General features: G+C 43.5%; 1 protein-coding gene across 2 annotated transcripts; it reads right to left on the minus strand.

Moving 5' to 3' along the window:
* Positions 1–6980: 6980 nt before the first annotated feature.
* LOC141085351 (interferon-inducible GTPase 5-like) lies at positions 6981–16682 on the minus strand. Of its 2 annotated transcripts, none has more exons than XM_073570638.1 (2): positions 16533–16682; positions 6981–8828 (listed from the first exon to the last, which is right to left on the minus strand). In XM_073570638.1, exon 2 carries the CDS (start codon positions 8812–8814, stop codon positions 7618–7620), a length of 1197 nt encoding a protein of 398 aa, XP_073426739.1. In that variant the 5' UTR covers positions 8815–8828; positions 16533–16682; the 3' UTR covers positions 6981–7617. The 2 variants fall into 2 exon arrangements, with proteins under 2 accessions (XP_073426739.1, XP_073426740.1); XM_073570639.1 differs by lacking the exon at positions 16533–16682 and adding an exon at positions 10663–11340.
* Between the last annotated feature and the right edge of the window lie 2013 nt (positions 16683–18695).

Raw genomic sequence — 18695 nt, forward strand, 5'->3', positions numbered from 1 at the left:
ATAGTGAAGACGAGATTTCATGAAATCCCCTCCACTATGCTGTAATATCTGGACACTGCGGCTGTACGCAGCGTCAAACACGCAGCGTTTCTTGACTGTGGAAACGTACCCTAACTGTTTTCAATGTAACCGAGCTAAAATATTTGCAAACCCAACAATAATCCTTTTGCAGAGAACCCTGCAAAACTCCTAATACCTGCAGCATCCCCCTCGCTTCTTCTTATCAGTAGGCACTTGCGATATTTATGTGCGTGTCACTGCAACTTAAGCTGAGGCCTACACATAAGAAGGAGCAGATCCTGCAGATCTTTTTGCTCAACTCTAATAACCATTTCTTATCCACACTTCTTGAAAGTGCATTTGGACAAAAATCAAAGCCTCCAGATAACTTCCATTCCGGGAAAATTTTTCATTCTCAAGAAAGTTTTCCAACTCCTCAAGGAGTTTGGTATGTCTTCCTTTATTCCGGTCAGTCTGAAATAATTGATAAGTATGGCGGTGTGGATTTCTCAAACCTTAAGGGTACGTGCACACGCTGTGGAATGCTCTGCGGATTTGGCCGCGCAGATTTTGAAAAATCCGCAGGTAAATCTGCAGGTCAAAAGACCTGCGGATTGGCCTGCGGTTTTGCCCTGCAGTTTATCATCTCTACAATGGAGATGGTAAACAGCAGCGGAATCCGCAGAAAGAATTGACATGTCAATTCTTTCTGCGGTTTAGAAACCGCAGCAAATCCGCGCGGAAAAATCCGCACCGTCTGCACCGCGGTTTTTTAATATCCATAGGATATTATGATGCTGTACACCGCAGCAGAATCCGCAGCGTGTGCACACACCCTAACATGTCGATTTTTGTAGCAGATCAGTCGCAGATTTGTTGCTGATTTTCCCTATTCAATAGAAAAGAAATCCACAACTATTTTCAATTGCTTTGAATTACCATTAGATCCAAAGCAAAATCTGAGCCCTGAAATAAAGCCTTAAAAAATAAATACAAAGATCTTTGTCTTTCATGGTGGGTTGTAAAGAATCCTATATGGAATTGGGCAGTGAAGTAATGAAACCACCCACAAGTGACTTTAGAGTCTTTGATCCTTTGTTCAGACTCTGCAGAAATCACCAGCTAACAATAATTTTTGCAATTGGGTTTCATTTAAAATGTTACACCATTTACTTTCTATAGTCTGCGTATTGCACTGTCTAGTGCTTGCTGCACAGTGAGTTCACTGAGAGTCCATCAATCAGATCATTCAGATTGAATGATGACAGCATTTGAAATTCTTTAATTTTTACCTTTTTTTTCCGGAGCACCTCTTAATTTAAGTTGAATGCTCACAAACACGAAGCCTGTAAGAGCCAAACGTTACAAATATTTTCTTTAAACCCAATTTTCTAAAAAGAAAAAAAACTGCAGATTTTATGCCCTAATTTGCGGTAGAAAACCTGTAGCGATTTTCAGTCGCACCAAAGAGCATGAGATTTGAACACATCTCATTTACACACAGAAAATACGCTGTGCAGAATCGACAGCGAAGGAGGATAGAAACCTGCAGAATTTTGTTTTCTATTGCATTGCATTACATTTTCTATTACATTATTCTTTTTTATCATGTCCCCAACATCACTTTCCCCCACCTCTTCATAGTGCATGTGGACACTTGCTTTCCTTAACCCATCCACGACCAGAGGTATTTATGTTTTTTGAGTTTTCGTTTTTTATATGGCCATGTGAGGGCATGTTTTTTTGCGGGACAAGTTGAAAAAACACCATTGGTTTTAACATATCATGTACTGGAAAATGGGGAAAAAAATTCCAAGTACGGTGAAATTGCAAAAAAGTGCAATTCCACAGTTTTTTTTTTTACCATGTTCAATAAATGCTAAAACTGACCTGCCATTATGATTCTGCAGGTCATTGAGTTTGTAGACACCAAACATGTCTAGGCTTTTTTTATTTAAGTGGTGAAAAAGAAATCAAAATTTTGTTGAAAAAAAAATGGTGCCATTTCCCGAGACTTGTAACATCTCCATTTTTCGTGATCTGGGGCTGGGTTGGGCCTTATTTTTTGCACGCCGAGGTGATGTTTTTATTGATACCATTTTGGTGAAGATACAATTATTGATCGCCTGTTATTAAATTTAATTACAATGTAGCGGCGACCAAAAAAACGTAACTGTAACATTTTGAATTTTTTTCTCATTACGTCGCTTACCAATCGGTTTAATTCTCTTTTTATAGTGATTGGGCGATTCTGAACACAGCGATACCACATGTGTGTGTATATTTGATTTTTTTTTATTGTTTTAGTATGAATGAGACGAATAGCGGGTGATTTGAACTTTTTATATTTATTTATATTTTCAAAAACATTTTTTTTTACTTTTGGAATGCTTCAATAGTCTCTATGGAAGACTAGCAGCTGCACTGCTTCAATCACCTCTGTTACACACAGGCGATGATCAGATCGCCTGTGTGAAGAAAAAATGCTCACTTGCTATGAGCGCCAACCACCAAGCTGCACTCATAGCAATCCGGCAGTGACAACTATAGAGGTCTGCTTCAGATCTCTGGTTGTCACACCGACCCATCATTGACCCGCATTCACGGAGTCACCAGTGGGCGGGATTTACGACACGTTTCTGGTTTTGTGCAAGTTAAATGCCACTGTCAGAGATTGACAGTAGCATTTAACTAGTTAACAGCCGCGGATGGATCGTGATTCCACCCGCGGCTGTAGCGGGCACATGTCAGCTGTATATGTCAGCTGACATGTGCCCGGAAAGGTGTGTACTATTACACCCGATGTCGAAAATTGGTAACGTTTTGGTGGATGTGAGTGTCCCCGGTGTTTTCTAATACCTTCAGGATTCTAGGAGGTTTTTTCACTGTTTGGGAGACTTCTGGACATTTAAAGAGAGTTTTTGAAATAATATTGACCTGCGATGTGGATTTTTCATTCCTCAAATGTCGATTCTTGTAGTGGATTGTTGCTGATTTTTCACATTAATCTAAACAGGAAAGAAAATAAATTCATAAAAAACAAATTATTTCAAATTATCAGAGGATCCACATCTTTGAAAAAATAAAAAGTTCCTAAAAAAAATAAATAAAAAGAACTCTAAACCCTCCTCCACTGGTGCTTTCATGGCTACTTTCCCATTCCCTTCCCTTTTGTCTCTTGAAGTCAATGCAAGACATTGTAAGGTAGCCTTATAGGAAGAAACCTGTCAATCAGTGTTTGGGTGATGGGTACTCAGAATTCATAGATGCAGAAGGCTCTTTACTTAGCTAATTTCAAAAACTGCATGGAATACAGTGTAAATTTCTCAAAAGCTGCACCACGGATAGACGTTTATCAACATAAAGAAGTGTCCTTATTGACTGCCAACTAGTTTCTTGACCTTGGTAAGGAATTCAAACACACAGAATGGAATAATTCATTGTTTTTGGTCTTTTTGGTGTTTTTTTTCTTTTGTGGTTTTTGCCTTTCTATCTTTAGTTTGTGCCTTTTGGTATTTGTGTCACTCCCTTTTCTCATGTATTATTATGGACAAGTTTTGGACCATATTATTTTCTTTGGCAGTTCAAATTTTGTGTAGTTTTACGCCAGGCAAAAAGTGACCAAAAATTTTTCCAGTTACAAGTAGCCAACGAAATCTGATGGCAATTGCCATATCCATGTCTCCCCTTCCAGACCCTCTCGACGGTCTTTCATCAGCAAATTGTATCAATTAAACTTTGGAATGTGATTCAGTAAAGCGCCAACTGAAATTTTCAAGTGCAGAAATAGAGGATTATGCTGCTGTCTATCATCATCCATCCTGCCAACTGTTCCAAGTGTAAAGTGCAAATAAATAGCAATAATGGTACTCAGATGGGTAGATGCAATGACCTCTCCATCTGACCAATCCTCCTATCTTTGGTGCCAGTCAGTCTCGGCTGTTTCTATAGCTCCATCTTCAGTGGTCGGAGTATGGACACTCCACCTGAGCGGGTCAAAATTCATCCTGGAGCATAATCTCTTCTATTTTAAGTATGAGCTTTGCCTGCAGTGGCTTGGCAGGACAATAGGGACATGGGTCGTCCCCAGTCTTGCAGATTTGTTTATGGAGCGTTTTGAGTCCGTCGCTGGTCTTGTCTAGTGCCCATGTCGGGCACATTAATGTAACCGTCGATATTTCGACGACTTACCGTATTTTACTGATTATAAGATGCACTTTTTTTCCCTAAAATTTGGGGGGGAAATGGGGGGTGCATCTTATAATGCGTATATCGGTACTGTTGATGCAGGCTGGGATGAGGGGGTGCTTCTGGGATCTCCAGTGCTGCTGTGGGGGTCTCCGATGCTGCTGCTGCTGGGGTCTCCGGTGCTGCTGCTGCGGGAGTTTCTCCAACATTTTGGGAAAGGAAAGGCCAGAGCCCTCGCAGTCCCGTGGTTTCCTGTGTGGTGGATGGAGATCTTGGCACCAAGCGCTGAATTCTCATCGCCATATTCCCGGAGTCCACCGCACAGGAAACCACAGGACTGCGGGGGCTCTGGCCTTTCACAAAATGTCAGCAGAGCCCCCCTGCAGCACCGGAGACCCCCGAAGCACCGCCGGGCACCTGCAGCGCCGGACACCCCCGCAGCACCGGACACCTGCAGCAACGCACTGCACATCGGACACCCCCTCCTCCCAGCCTGCGGCCTGCAGCATCACCCCACTCCTGCCTCCTCCAGCAGTGACCCTGGGAATCTGCTTCACCGCAGTCACCACCTCCGGTAAGCAATAAGACGCATGGGTTATAACAAGCACCACCATTTTAAAAAAAAAATTCCTATTTTTCTCCTCAAAATTTGGGGTGCGTCTTATAATCCGGAGCCTCTTATAATCTGAAAAATACGGTAGATATTAGAAAAAACTTTTTAAAAGTGAGGGTGATCAGTGAGTGGAATATTCTGTCATTCATGAGAGGTTGTGAGTTCTCCTTCAAAGGAAGTCCTCAAACAGAGGCTGGACAGACACCTGTCTGAGATGGTTTTGTGAATCCTGCTTTGAGCAGGGGGTTGGACACGATGACCTTGGAGGTCCCTTCCAACTATAACATTCTAGGATTCTATGATCTTCCATGGGACTGACTGAATCGGGCACTCTGGTCTGGTACAGGGTAACAAACTGTATAAAATCTAAAAATTCATTTGTATGATTTAAGTCTCCAAACTTTTCTGTGTAGAAAATACAGTTTGCCTCAACAATTGTTATGAAGTGGTTAAGGCAAAAAAAAAAGTCATCATCCTAGAGAAGCTCCATTTGGCCATAAGTGTCTGTTGCAGGAAAAAATGTAGTAATACATTCAAATGAAAATCCAACCATATGTATCATGGACGGGCCATGTGTTCCAAGGTGGTGTCAAAATGTCTATTGAGAATCATTAGATGCAGTGTCCCAGCGTCGCCTGCTTGTAGCACTAGCTCTTTTCTAGGCTACGTCTGCACAACAGGTCCAAGTGCTGACTGTGGGAAAAACTGAGCTCACATGGACTGCACCAGAGCCAATGTCATTCAACTTGCCTGTCCAAATGACAGTTTTTGACATGGACTGATTGTTCATGTGAAAGAATATACACTATTCTCTTCCAGATTTTGAATGAAACTTCAAATCTAGGTATGTACAAAAATATAAAAAATCGGATCCCAAAGCAATCATGCGAAGAGCATTCGATTTTTACATTTATATTGCATTTCTTGACATAGTGAATTGATTTTGGTCTTGTAAATTTGGTGCATAATAAACAACGGCATACAGGTGACAATAGAGATGAAAAAACTTCTGATTTTTTTTCTGGATGAAGATCGGACAGTTTTTTGGGGGCATGAACTTAGGCTTAGAATATCCGGGGATCGTAGGTGTCCTTTCAGACGTTTATAACATATCAGACTTGAGTATAATGTTTTATAGTTATCTCGAGGACAAACCCTAAAAGATCGTATTGGCTTCTGCATTGTACCAGGTTTGCTTCTCTGTGTGTTATGAGCTGTGGCCCTTCACATGGAGACGCTTCCTTTTCATATCCGTTTTTTTCCCCATCTATGGACAGATCTTCTAGATACGGAGACCTCGTGTGTTGTATTTACTTATTCAAGTTGTTGGTTGGACCTCATAGGCAGGTGCTTGTATGTAATGTGAAAGATAGAAACTACAGTTGTGTGAAAAAGTGTTTGCCCCCTTCCTGATTTCCTATTCTTTTGCACGTTTGTCACACTTAAATGTTTCAGATCAACAAACAACTATTTGTAGCTAATAAAGATATCATTTTTTTATGGAATTCTATGACTGCTTCTAGTTTTTTCTTAAGCATGCTTTATGCAGTTTTCCCGGTATGCTTCCATTAAATACACGAGTGAGTGGTAGGTGGCAATCTGCATTGATATTGTTGAAATCGTTTCCTTTCCACATGTGTTATGTTTACAACTATCTACTTATACTTTATAACTATGGGTTTAGTAATGGGGGCGTCTTATAGACACCTCTCCTTTACTAATCCCATGGGCTTGATGTCAGCGGCCATAAAAAAAGCTGACATGAACCCCAAAACTATTTTCCCACTTGTCACCGCACCAGGGCAAGTGGGAAGAGTGAGGTTAAGTGCCAGATTTGGTGCATCTTATTGATGCAGCAGTTTTGGGGCCACTGAGGGCTCATGTTATTAGGCTGGGAGAGGGGGACAATATCTATGACCCCTTCCCAGGCTATTAATATCAGCCCACAGCTGTTAATTTGGCCTTTACAGTTTAGAATTTATAAGGAGACCCTACGTCATTTTTTCTGGAGTACCTCTCTAAACTAACCAGTAAAGGTTATGCAAACAGCTGTGAGCTATTATAAATAATCCTGGCAACATTTAAGGCTAATGGACCCTTTTTCAGATTATTAATATTAGCCCCCAGCGGTCGGCTATTCAACTGCTGGTTATGAAAATTACTTGAGAGCACACACAGATTTTTTTTAAGTAATTTATTTATTTAGAAATAAAAAAACAAGTACAGAGTGGGCCATTTATATGGTTAAACCTGGGTTGGCCATTTATATAGATACACCTAAATAAAATGGGAATGGTTGGTGAAATCAACTTCCTGTTTGTGGCACGTTAGTATATGGGAGGGGGGAAACTTTTCAAGATGGGTGGTGGCCATTTTATAAATGGCCCACCCAGGTGTATCCATATAAATGGCCATCCCTGTATAGAAAAAGAAACATACAAAGCACTGATTATATAGCACACATACATATTTCTTTCTATGTATCTATCACATTCCTCATCGCTATTTCTATCTTTGAACATCTTTGATACATAACATTCTTTAATTTTTATGCTGCATTTCATTCCATACGGGTAACACGGACAGCACACTAACACATGCACATATTTTCGGTCAGAACGAGTTCTTGTCCAGCAATAAACAATTCATCTCAAAGGCAATAACCGGCAAATAATGCAACACAAAGATAATGTCAATACTTTGTCTCACATTTATAAATCATTGAATCAGTTCTTAATTTCTTTGTCAAAAATGTTTTCATTGTATCCAATAACTAGAAATGTTTTGTATGCTTTATTACTATAGGATAAAGATGCCTAAACGGGTGTCTCCAAAGCTTTCGTAAGAACACGCACTGCATCTTCAGCAATCTCTTTCAGAAAGCCATAGAGCATCCAATAAGTAGTAGCAAAGGAGATGCCCCCTGCTGCTAGGCTACCTAGCATTGGGACGTTACTAACAACATACTCCACTATCATGAGACCTCCTGTGGCCCCTCTAGTAAGTAAAGTGGTGACAAGCTCTTTATTTATCTCTTTTATGACCAAAGGGGACTTGATCACAGATTTTAATTCACTGACGTCTTTACCAAGCTTGTCAGCCAACTTTTCCAGAGAGTTTTCATCCAAGCCAAATGCATTCTTATAGCTTGTCATGGCGTTCACCAGAATTCCTATATCACAAACAACAGACAGGCCTGGGACTGGGACTGCAGCCACTCCACAAGAAAGAGAGGCCCACTTCCATATGTCCTTTCTGAAAGCCTGACGCTTCTTCTCAAGGACTGGCAAAGAAATGTTGGGTAGAGAGATCAGGAATATGTGTCTCTTGTGTTCTGGAAGTTCCTTTTCTAGAGTGTCCTCCATTTCATGGAAATCGTACTTGTCCAGGTCCAGAAATGAGAGGAGAAACACTTGGGGCTGTGGGATTCCCCCATCTTTAAGACTTTGAATGCAGTTATTTCTAATTTCATTGAGCACATTCTCTTCATTGAATGTCTTCTTCCTTCGGATCATGGAAGCATTCAAGTCGGAGTCAACTTTGGATCTCACAAAGTAGAATTTCTTGTTCATAGCTTGAATCGCCTTCGCTAAGTCAATGTCGTTTTGCTTAAAACGTTCTGATGATAAAATGATGAAAAAGTCATAACGACTAAATTCAACAGACTGGAGATAACTGTCTGCCACAAAATTTGGAGTTCCTATTCCTGGAAGATCCCAAACAGTTACATTAGGATACTGAGGATGGACGTATGGAGTTGGCACCTTTGTTGTCTCCACAACACCAGTTTTGGCTGAGCCTTCTTCTTCATCATCCATGCCACGGATGGCATTGACAAATGTTGACTTTCCTGTTCCTGATTCTCCTGTAATGGCAATGTTCAACGGTGCATTTTCTATTTCCCTGAGAGACTTGCTGAGTCTTTCAGTTGCTGTACAGAGGTCACCATCTTCTAAAGCTGACCGAATGTCCTGGACTTCTTCATCACTGATGATGTCAAAAGAGGAATCCATTTTCAGTTATTAGTCTGAAGAAAAATAAGAAAGAATTTATGAGAGCAAAACCTTTACCCACTAACAGCTCAACTGATATCACTACATTCTCAGGAATATATTAGCTCTGGTAGAGTCTGACGGGACCACCAGAGTAGTTGAGGATTCTCCAGTATAGAAACCATGCTCTAACAAGTCATAATGATGTGGTCTCCCAAAATTTTGTTTCAAGATATTGATCAAACATTGGTTTTAGGACCTTGTTTAAGGAAAGACCTGGTCTGGTCAAAAAAGGTCTGACCACAGTGAACTCCACAATTCCCGAGAATAGAGGAGCCGATCAACTTAGATGTGTCTGCTGTTGAAATACAGAAATGTTTCCATTCTTATTTGGAAAAGCAGCATTGAAACAAAGTGAGAAGTTGGTTGAGTGGCGCACATGTGGAAATTTGTGGTTTTTTCCAATGCAACCCTCAATTCATCATTGGCCTTCTTCAGTCTAATCCTTATAAAGTGCTTCTCCATCAATATAACTTTAGTTTTTTCAGGAATATTTCTGTTAATATTCTCCCAATTCCTCCTAGTTTTCACAGTATTCACTCTACAGTTCTTTATATTTGAACCAGGAAGGAAGGTTCAACAATTGTTAGACATTTTTGGAAGCTTAAGGCAATGATCCTTAAGGGCCTGTCACACTAAGCGATATCGCTAGCAATATCGCTATAACGTCACTGGTTTTTGTGACGTTATAGCGATATTGCTAGCGATATTGCTATGTCTGATACTTACCTTCGACCGCTCCCCCGCTGGTTATCGCTGATCGCGCGAGAACGTCCTGGGCCGTTTCTCGTCGTCAGCTTCCTGCTGGACTTCCTTCTGTGACGAAGAGCGACGCGTGGACGCGGGCGGGAGGACGTCAGGATCGCCTCGTCTGACCGGTAAGTAGCGACCCCCGACCCCTGCGATGTCGCTGGTGAGATGTGCCTGTGTGGCAGCTCACTAGCGACCACTTAGCGATGTACCAGCGATCCTGACCGCGTCATATCGCTGGTCGGGATCGCTGGTACATCGCTAAGTGTGACAGTACCTTTAGTCATCAAGTTACTCACAAACTCTTAACATGCTCACTCCTAATTCTTTTCCTTGTCTACCGCCATGTAATTTGCATATCCTTGCCTTTAGTGCTTACTTTGCATAATACACAAGAAAAAGAAGTGCTAAATAGTAAATAATGATGAGCGAACGTGCTCGGATAATGTATTATCCGAGCATGTTCATTTACTAACCGAATGACTTTGTCGTGCTCGAAAAATATGTTCGAGTCCCCGTGGTTGCATGTCTCACGGCTGTTCGACAGCCGCAACACGTACAAGGATTGCCTATTTGTTAAGCAATCCCTGCATGTGTTGCAGGTGTTAAGCAGCCGTGAGACATGCAGGCGGGAGGACTCCAACATATTATTAGAGCACGCCAAAATCACTTGGTTAGCACACGAACATGCTCGGATAACACCTTATCCGAGCACATTCACGCATCAATAGTGCTAAACAGAAACACCCACACGACAGCCCACGTAAACCCAGAGAGCTTGCACAGCTGTAATTTTACTATTAAGCTTTGAACATGCCTCCAGCAAATATCTAGAAATAAATATAATTTAATATAAGTTTACATGTCATAACAATATATCGCAAATGCATTTAGTAGAAATTACAGTAATAGAACGGTAGGTTGTCACCATCTCATCAATGTTGACATCGATGTAATGCTAAAAATCAAAAACTGATGACCATCAAAAAGGGGACATTTAGCCTGAGACATACAGTGAAAGTCAGTGTCAATTTTCTTGAAGATTACTCGTGTACCTACAGGGTGGTTGTCAGGGGCAGACAAAACAGTGGTGCAACTTGTATAGCCGCACAGTGCCCAAGACGGTAAGGGGACTACCTCCACCTTCGAAGGAGAAGAAATTGTACATTATGAGGAGCTCTTGGTCTGCAAAGTTCCCATATATTTTTTCTTGCACAGGGGCCCTCTTCTGTTTATGTCTGCTACTAGAAGTCAAGGTGGCTAAGATAGAAAAAAAACTATCTGCGACATCAGAAGACACCAGTATGACATATGCCACTCGCAGATCCTAGTATCGCAATAGAAGAGGTTTCATCTTTGTCTCTACTTAATGATTTAAAGCAGTGTCCACTTTGGCAACCATTATTATCCAGTGGATTTCACCATAAACAATTGATTCAATATTTTTTCTATTGAGATAACTTACAATTAGTTATTGTTGGCCTGAGAGCTGATTATTGAATGGCTTTATTGCCTTTGTCTGGAAAATAAATCATACGTGTCAATACATCATGGGACTATCAGACAGAATGATTGCTTATTTTTACAGCTCCTTTTATGGCCCCACTGTATTAAGGTTTGATATTGAGTCTCTCCATATGTTGGGAAACTACAACGCCCAGCATGAACACTGTAACTCCCCAACAGTTGGAGAGCCTTAGCCCATATAGAAAAGGTTGAGTCCAAAAAGACCAACTGTCCTTCTCAAAAACGCTCTTTTTCTAGGGTCTTCTTCAAGAGTTCAAAGTCATATTTGTCCATTTGTAAGCAGGACAAGAGGAAGACAATAGGTTCCTCCACTCCGCTGTCTCTAAGACCTGTGATACAATTATCTCGTATCTCATGCAATATTCTCCTCTCGTTGTATGTCTTCCGTCTTCGAAGCTTGCTGGCTCTTAAGTCAGTGTCTATTTTGTTCCTTACAAAGTAAAACTTCTTCTTCATAGAACAGATCTTCTTGGCCAGTTCCATGTCGGAGTGTCTCACCCTTTCAGAAGCTATGATAATAAATAAGTCATAGTGATCATAGTTGATTGATTGGATAGTCCTGGTAGTTCCTGTACCTGGAAGATCCCAAAATAGCAGATTTCTCAGCTTGGGATGTGGATAGGCGGTGGGCTCCATTGTGGTCTCCACTACTCCTGTTTTAGCAGCATCTTCTTCTTCGTCATTGTGAAGACCACGGATGGCATTAACAAAGGTGGACTTTCCAGAGCCCGACTGTCCCATTATGGCAATGTTTATTATGGTATTTCTAAGGTCACAAGAGTTACTTTCCTGAGTGGTATCACTACACGCTGTGTCGCACAAGGTACTCTCATGTAGCGCTCTTATGATGTCTTCCACTTCCGCTTCACAGGAAGCACAGAATATTTCATCGGTGTACATAATCCCTTGTTAATCAGACTTTGGAGAGAAAATAAGATTCAGTGTTTTTGAACTGTTCGCTTTAAATACATTAAAACTTATAGTGAACCTGAGTTGCAAACTGTATTTTGCTTTTGAGTTGCATTTACAATTCTACAGCCTTCAGAGCCGAAATCAATCAGCACTTCCTGCTTGTATAGTGCCTGAATAGAGCTTGTTTTGGTGATAAGTATTTATCTAATTGTACAGTCACTATGCTGACACCCCCAAGCTGTTAAGGGTGTGTATAAAGACAGAGCAGAATAGTGAATGCAGCTCTAGGTATAATATAGAGGGTAATTCAGGATTCATGCAAAAATAAGGATGCAATCTAATACATAAAGCTGAATATGTGTTTGTATGTATGTTTTCATGTATGTATGTATGTATGTGTGTATGTCCGGGATTGGCATCTGCACCGTCGCAGCTACAGCCACAAAATTTTGCACAGTCACACGTCTGGACCCTGAGAGCGTCATAGACTATGTTGTGAGGTGAAATTTTAACCCCGCGCGTTCCAATTCACCAAACAATTTTGCCCCTAGGTACATAATGGGGAAAAAGTGTAGGTATGTATGTGTGTATGTCTGGGATTGGCATCTGCACCGTCGCAGCTACAGCCACAAAATTTTGCACAGTCACACGTCTGGACCCCGAGAGCGTCATAGGCTATGTTGTGAGGTGAAATTTTAACCCCGCGCGTTCCAATTCACCAATTTTGCCCCTAGGTACATAATGGGGAAAAAGTGTATGTATGTATGTGTGTATGTCCGGGATTGGCATCTGCACCGTCGCAGCTACAACCACAAAATTTTGCTCAGTCACGCGTCTGGACCCCGAGAGCGTCATAGGCTATGTTGTGAGGTGAAATTTTAACCCTGTACGTTCCAATTCACCAAACAATTTGGCCTTATTCTTATCATTTCTGTGGTGTTATCGTCCTTATGTAAAGCTGGAAATAGCACAATTTATTACCGTGCCAACACAGACCACCCTTTGACACAGACTGCAGGGGGAGCCCAGTATTACACAGGATAGGATTAGATACACGGCTCAGAAGTCAGTATCACACAGGATAGGATTAGATACACAGCTCAGCAGTCAGTATCACACAGGAGAGGATTAGACACATGGCTCAGCAGTCAGTATCACACAGGATAGGATTAGATACACAGCTCAGCAGTCAGTATCACACAGGATAGGAATAGATATAAGGCTCAGCAGTCAGTATCAAACAGGATAGGATTAGATACACAGCTCAGCATTCAGTATCACACAGGATAGGAATAGATAGACTGCTCAGCAGTCAGTATCACACAGGATAGGATTAGATACACAGCTCAGCACACAGTATAACACAAAATAGTATTAGATACACGGCTCAGCAGACAGTATCACACAGAATAGGATTAGATACACGGCTCTGCAGTCAGTATCACACAGGATAGGATTAGGTACACGGCTCAGCAGTTAGTATCACACAGGATAGGATTAGATACACTGCTCAGCAGTCAGTATCACACAGGATAGCGTTAGATACACGGCTCAGCAGACGGTATCACACAGGACAGGATTAGATACATGGCTCAGCAGTCAGTATCACACAGGATAGGATTAGATACACGGCTGAGCAGTCAGTAACGCAATAGGATTAGATACACAGCTCAGCAGAAAGTATCACACAGGAGAGGTTTAGGTACACAGCTCAGCAGCCATTATCACACAGGATAGGGTTAGATACACAGCTCAGAAACAGGATGTGCCAAAGGAGAGGACATTTTCATTGCAAGAATTCCACTCATTCCATCTGATTTGTTTTTTAATTTTAAACGCCTCCAGTTTCCAGTTCAAATCCTATTTGCAATGTCCATTAACAATGCTCAGGGACAGTCCTTGAAAGTATTAGGGATCAATTTGCAATCTCCATGCTTTTCTCATGGTCAACTTTATGTGGTCTGTTCAAGAGTTGGAACTGCCAAAAATCTGTTCATCTTTGCATCGAAAGGAAAAACCAAAAATCTTGAAGGAGTTGAAAATAAAATACTATCAATACTTGGGTAATTGTTTAGTTAATTTGTGATGCAAATCTGTAGTGTTGAATACATGATGTGAAATGTTTTTATAAGCAATATAATTATTATAATTTGTTATAACTAACCACAGTTGGTTACTATGCCCAGGCAACGCCGGGCTCTTCAGCTAGTATATATGCAAAGTTGAGGTTTTCTGCAATATACTTTATTTGCATTGTCGGGGTCAACCCTGTAACATGTCCTTTATTTCCATTACAGGATTCCGTATTTCTAGTCATAAAATTCAGAGGTTTATCGACAGTGCCCCATTATAACCACAGTGCCTCCTATCCATCTACAGTACCTCAATCACCTCCACAATGTTCTGTTCACTGTCTACCACTATTAAAGTTCCTTTGATTTCTTCCACAGAGATCCCATCAGTGTCCCAGTGCTACTGATAAAGTTACAATACTCTCATTGCCCTATAACCATCTACAAAGTCATAATACCCTTCTCATAACCACATGTGTCTCCAGCACAATGCCCCCACACCATCATTATACCCTCCCCATAACCACATGCATCTCCAGAACAGTGCCTGTAAACCATCATAATACCCTCCTAATAACATTTGTCTCAAGCACAGTGCCCCTACACAATAACCTCTTCATAACCACATGCGTCTCCACCACAAGTGTGCCACCTACAGCATTATAATATTCTACTTATAATCACAGTACCCCTGTTGAAACTACCTTACCCCAACAACATAATAATATCCTCATAACCATTGGAACACCATCGCTGCCACAGTGCCCCATCATAATACTCCCTACACAGCAATAGTACCCATATTACTGCCACTGTGGCCCATATAAAATCATAATACTCTTTTCATAGCCACAGTATCCCCATGACCTCCATAACAAACACCTCTCGTTACCGCCACAGTACCACAACAAAGTCATAACATCCTCCACCATCACCACCACAGGACCCCAGGAGTCATAACATCCTCCACCATCACTAACACAGGACCCCAGGAGTCATAACATCCTCCAACACTACCACAGGACCCCAGGAGTCATCACATCCTCCACCATCACTACCACAGAACACCAGGAGTCATAACATCCTCCACCATCACTAACACAGGACCCCAGGAGTCATAACATCCTCCAACACTACCACAGGACCCCAGGAGTCATAACATCCTCCACCATCACTAACACAGGACCCCAGGAGTCATCACATCCTCCACCATCACTAACACAGGACCCCAGGAGTCATAACATCCTCCAACACTACCACAGGACCCCAGGAGTCATCACATCCTCCACCATCACTACCACAGAACACCAGGAGTCATAACATCCTCCACCATCACTAACACAGGACCCCAGGAGTCATAACATCCTCCAACACTACCACAGGACCCCAGGAGTCATAACATCCTCCACCATCACTAACACAGGACCCCAGGAGTCATCACATCCTCCACCATCACTAACACAGGACCCCAGGAGTCATAACATCCTCCAAAACTACCACAGAACCCCAGGAGTCATCACATCCTCCACCATCACTACCACAGAACACCAGGAGTCATAACATCCTCCACCATCACTAACACAGGACCCCAGGAGTCATAACATCCTCCAACACTACCACAGGACCCCAGGAGTCATCACATCCTCCACCATCACTACCACAGAACACCAGGAGTCATAACATCCTCCACCATCACTAACACAGGACCCCAGGAGTCATAACATCCTCCACCATCACTAACAGAGGACCCCAGGAGTCATCACATCCTCCACCATCACTAACACAGGACCCCAGGAGTCATAACATCCTCCAACACTACCACAGGACCCCAGGAGTCATCACATCCTCCACCATCACTACCACAGAACACCAGGAGTCATAACATCCTCCACCATCACTAACACAGGACCCCAGGAGTCATAACATCCTCCAACACTACCCCAGGAGTCATCACATCCTCCACCATCACTACCACAGAACACCAGGAGTCATAACATCCTCCACCATCACTACCATGGTACCCCTAAAATCACAACATCCTCAATCATCTCTATTACAGGACCCCAATATTCACAACATCCTCTACCATCACTATCGCAGGACCCCACAAAGTCATAACATCCTCCACTATAACTGCAGGATCCAAGAGTCATACCATCCTCCACCATCACTACTGCAAGACCTCAAGATTGACAACATCCTCCGCTATCACTATCGCAGGACCCCAAGAATCATAATATCCTCCACCATCTCTACTGCAGGACTCCAAGTCACAACCTCCTCCATTATCAATACCACCGGACCCCAAGAGTCATAACCTTCACCACCATGACTACCACAAGACCTCAAGAGTCACAACAGCCTCCTCACTCCCTACTAATGTCTCACAAATCCCCAATAAAGAGCGCCCATATTTACCTCTTGGTGTTAGAGTAATGGCGTCTTGTCCTCTGAGTTCTGGAACTTCTACTGACTTTTTTTTATCTGTGCAAAGGATCAAGTTTCTGTTCTAATTATCGAAAACTGAAAGCGAAACTGCCAAAGTTTCTTGTTTCCTTTCTCTCTCTTTTTTCCATGAAGGAAATGAAATCCTTCACCTCTTGCACCATCTGCTGCCCAACTACATACAATGCAAGGGAATGCTATTACCCTGTGACATATATGGGAAATTCCTTTTAAATACTTAACCCCTTAAGGACTTTCCAGTTTTGGCCTTCAGTGGGGAATGGGAATTTGAGTTTTCAAAATGAGTTGTAATTTTTAATGTTACTATTTTGCTTCATTTTGATACAGAAAAGATGTATATCTTTGTACCATGTTAGCCAGTAGATAGAAAAATATTCCGAATTGAGAATCCTCAGTGGTTGAAAGGTTAAAAGGTATCAACCACTGAGGACTCCATTCTGAATATTTTTCTATTTTGCTTCATGTAATGTATTATCATATTAGTTTTACATTTTAGGGGTTGAAAAAGTAATTATGGGGGTCTGTTCTGGAGTCTGTGGGAGGAACGGCCCCCGTCGAGTGTCCGGGCCGGAACCAAAGGAGCCGTCATCTGGGTTCTGGGGGAAACTGTCCCCGGGGGACAGAATTCAGGAATGGACCGTTCTGACAGACAGATGGGCTGGGGGAGGGACCAGTATAAAGGAAATGGGGAATTCCCCGGGCGATGAGTCAGCAGACCAGGACAGAGACTGCAGGAGAGCATGGGAGCGACTGGAAGCTAGAGCGACCCACCAGTGCCAGAGAGGACGCTCACCGAGGACTCCAGAGGGACGGTGCCAAGGCGACCGGCCGAGACTTGCTGCCCCGCTGCTGCCCGCGGCCACTATGGCCTCAGCTCAACCCGCGGCCGCTGCCGCCTCCTCCCAGCCCGTGGCTGCAGCCTACCCGCGGCCGCTGCCGCCTCCCCTCAGCCTGTGGCCTGTTCCCCGCCACCCGCAGCCGCCCCACTCTCGCCCGTGGCCGCGGCAAGTACCATGCTGTCAGCAGCCACCACTGTCCTGCTCCGGACCGCAGCAGGGGCCGGGCCTCTGCTGACCGCGGACTCCCCATCGCAGCCGCTAGCTGCGCAGGTGGCCTGTCATTCGCCACCACCCATCACCACCGCTTGCCCCAGTCCGGGGCCTGCGGCCCACCCGTCCAAGGACTCCGCCGGGGCCTGTGGGGCTCCAGTGTCACCAGCGCGCCGGAGGGTGCGAAGACTCCATCAATGCCTCAGAAACTGGGCCCAGCAACTACTAGGCCGAAAGACCACCAACCCGAACAGCGAGGGACGTCTGGATAGCTAAGTTGACTTTACAATTAAGGACCCGTAGTCGGCCATACCGCAGCCCAATAGTGACCGGCTATTGCCGGGAGTAGTCGTGTTCTACCCATTTGTGTTTGCTGGTCTAGAGCCCCTGCCAGGGCAACCCGTGTTACCCCTGTTGGCGATAAGGCCGTGACTGAGGAAGGTTTCCTCTAGTCTTATAAACGTTATTTTAGAAAGCACCAAATTGTCTCGCAACTCATCACTGCATCCTGCGTACCTGCAAACACCACATTTGGCATAGTCGGCAGGATGCAGTCTCCGAGCGCAGATGGCGGTGCGCTTGATCAGGGTGGGGCTGCGGTCTCAACGGATGATGGGGGTCCCTGCTCCAGCATCAACCTGGGGGCTATGCTGAGTAACCTGCCCCGGTTTTCTGGCTCAGATATGCTGTTGTGGAGCTGGACAGAACGTATGCGGGGCCTTTTCCGCATGCACCCCTTGACCCCCGATTTAGAGGCTGAGGTGGCCCTTATGGTGCTAGATGGGGAGGCCCGGAAGTCGGTAATGTTGAGACCCCTGGGGCGTCGTAACACCTTCGTCAGGGTCCTACAGATCCTGGAAGAGACCCACGGGGATTAAGCAGACGTGGGAGAGTTGAGAACCCGGTTGTTCAGTCAGATGCAGGGGGAGGGGGAGACCATCACCCAGTATATGAATGCCCTCCAGGAGCTACACACCGCCATAGAAAGGAAGGACGGAATAGGGGTAGGGCCCATCGACATTACCCTGCGTGACTTGCTAGTGACTGGACTCCGGGACCCGCTAAT

Source organism: Dendrobates tinctorius, unplaced genomic scaffold (genome assembly GCF_039654945.1).
Source record: "Dendrobates tinctorius isolate UK_male_01 unplaced genomic scaffold, ASM3965494v1 ptg000028l, whole genome shotgun sequence".
Taxonomy (NCBI): Eukaryota; Metazoa; Chordata; class Amphibia; order Anura; family Dendrobatidae; genus Dendrobates; species Dendrobates tinctorius.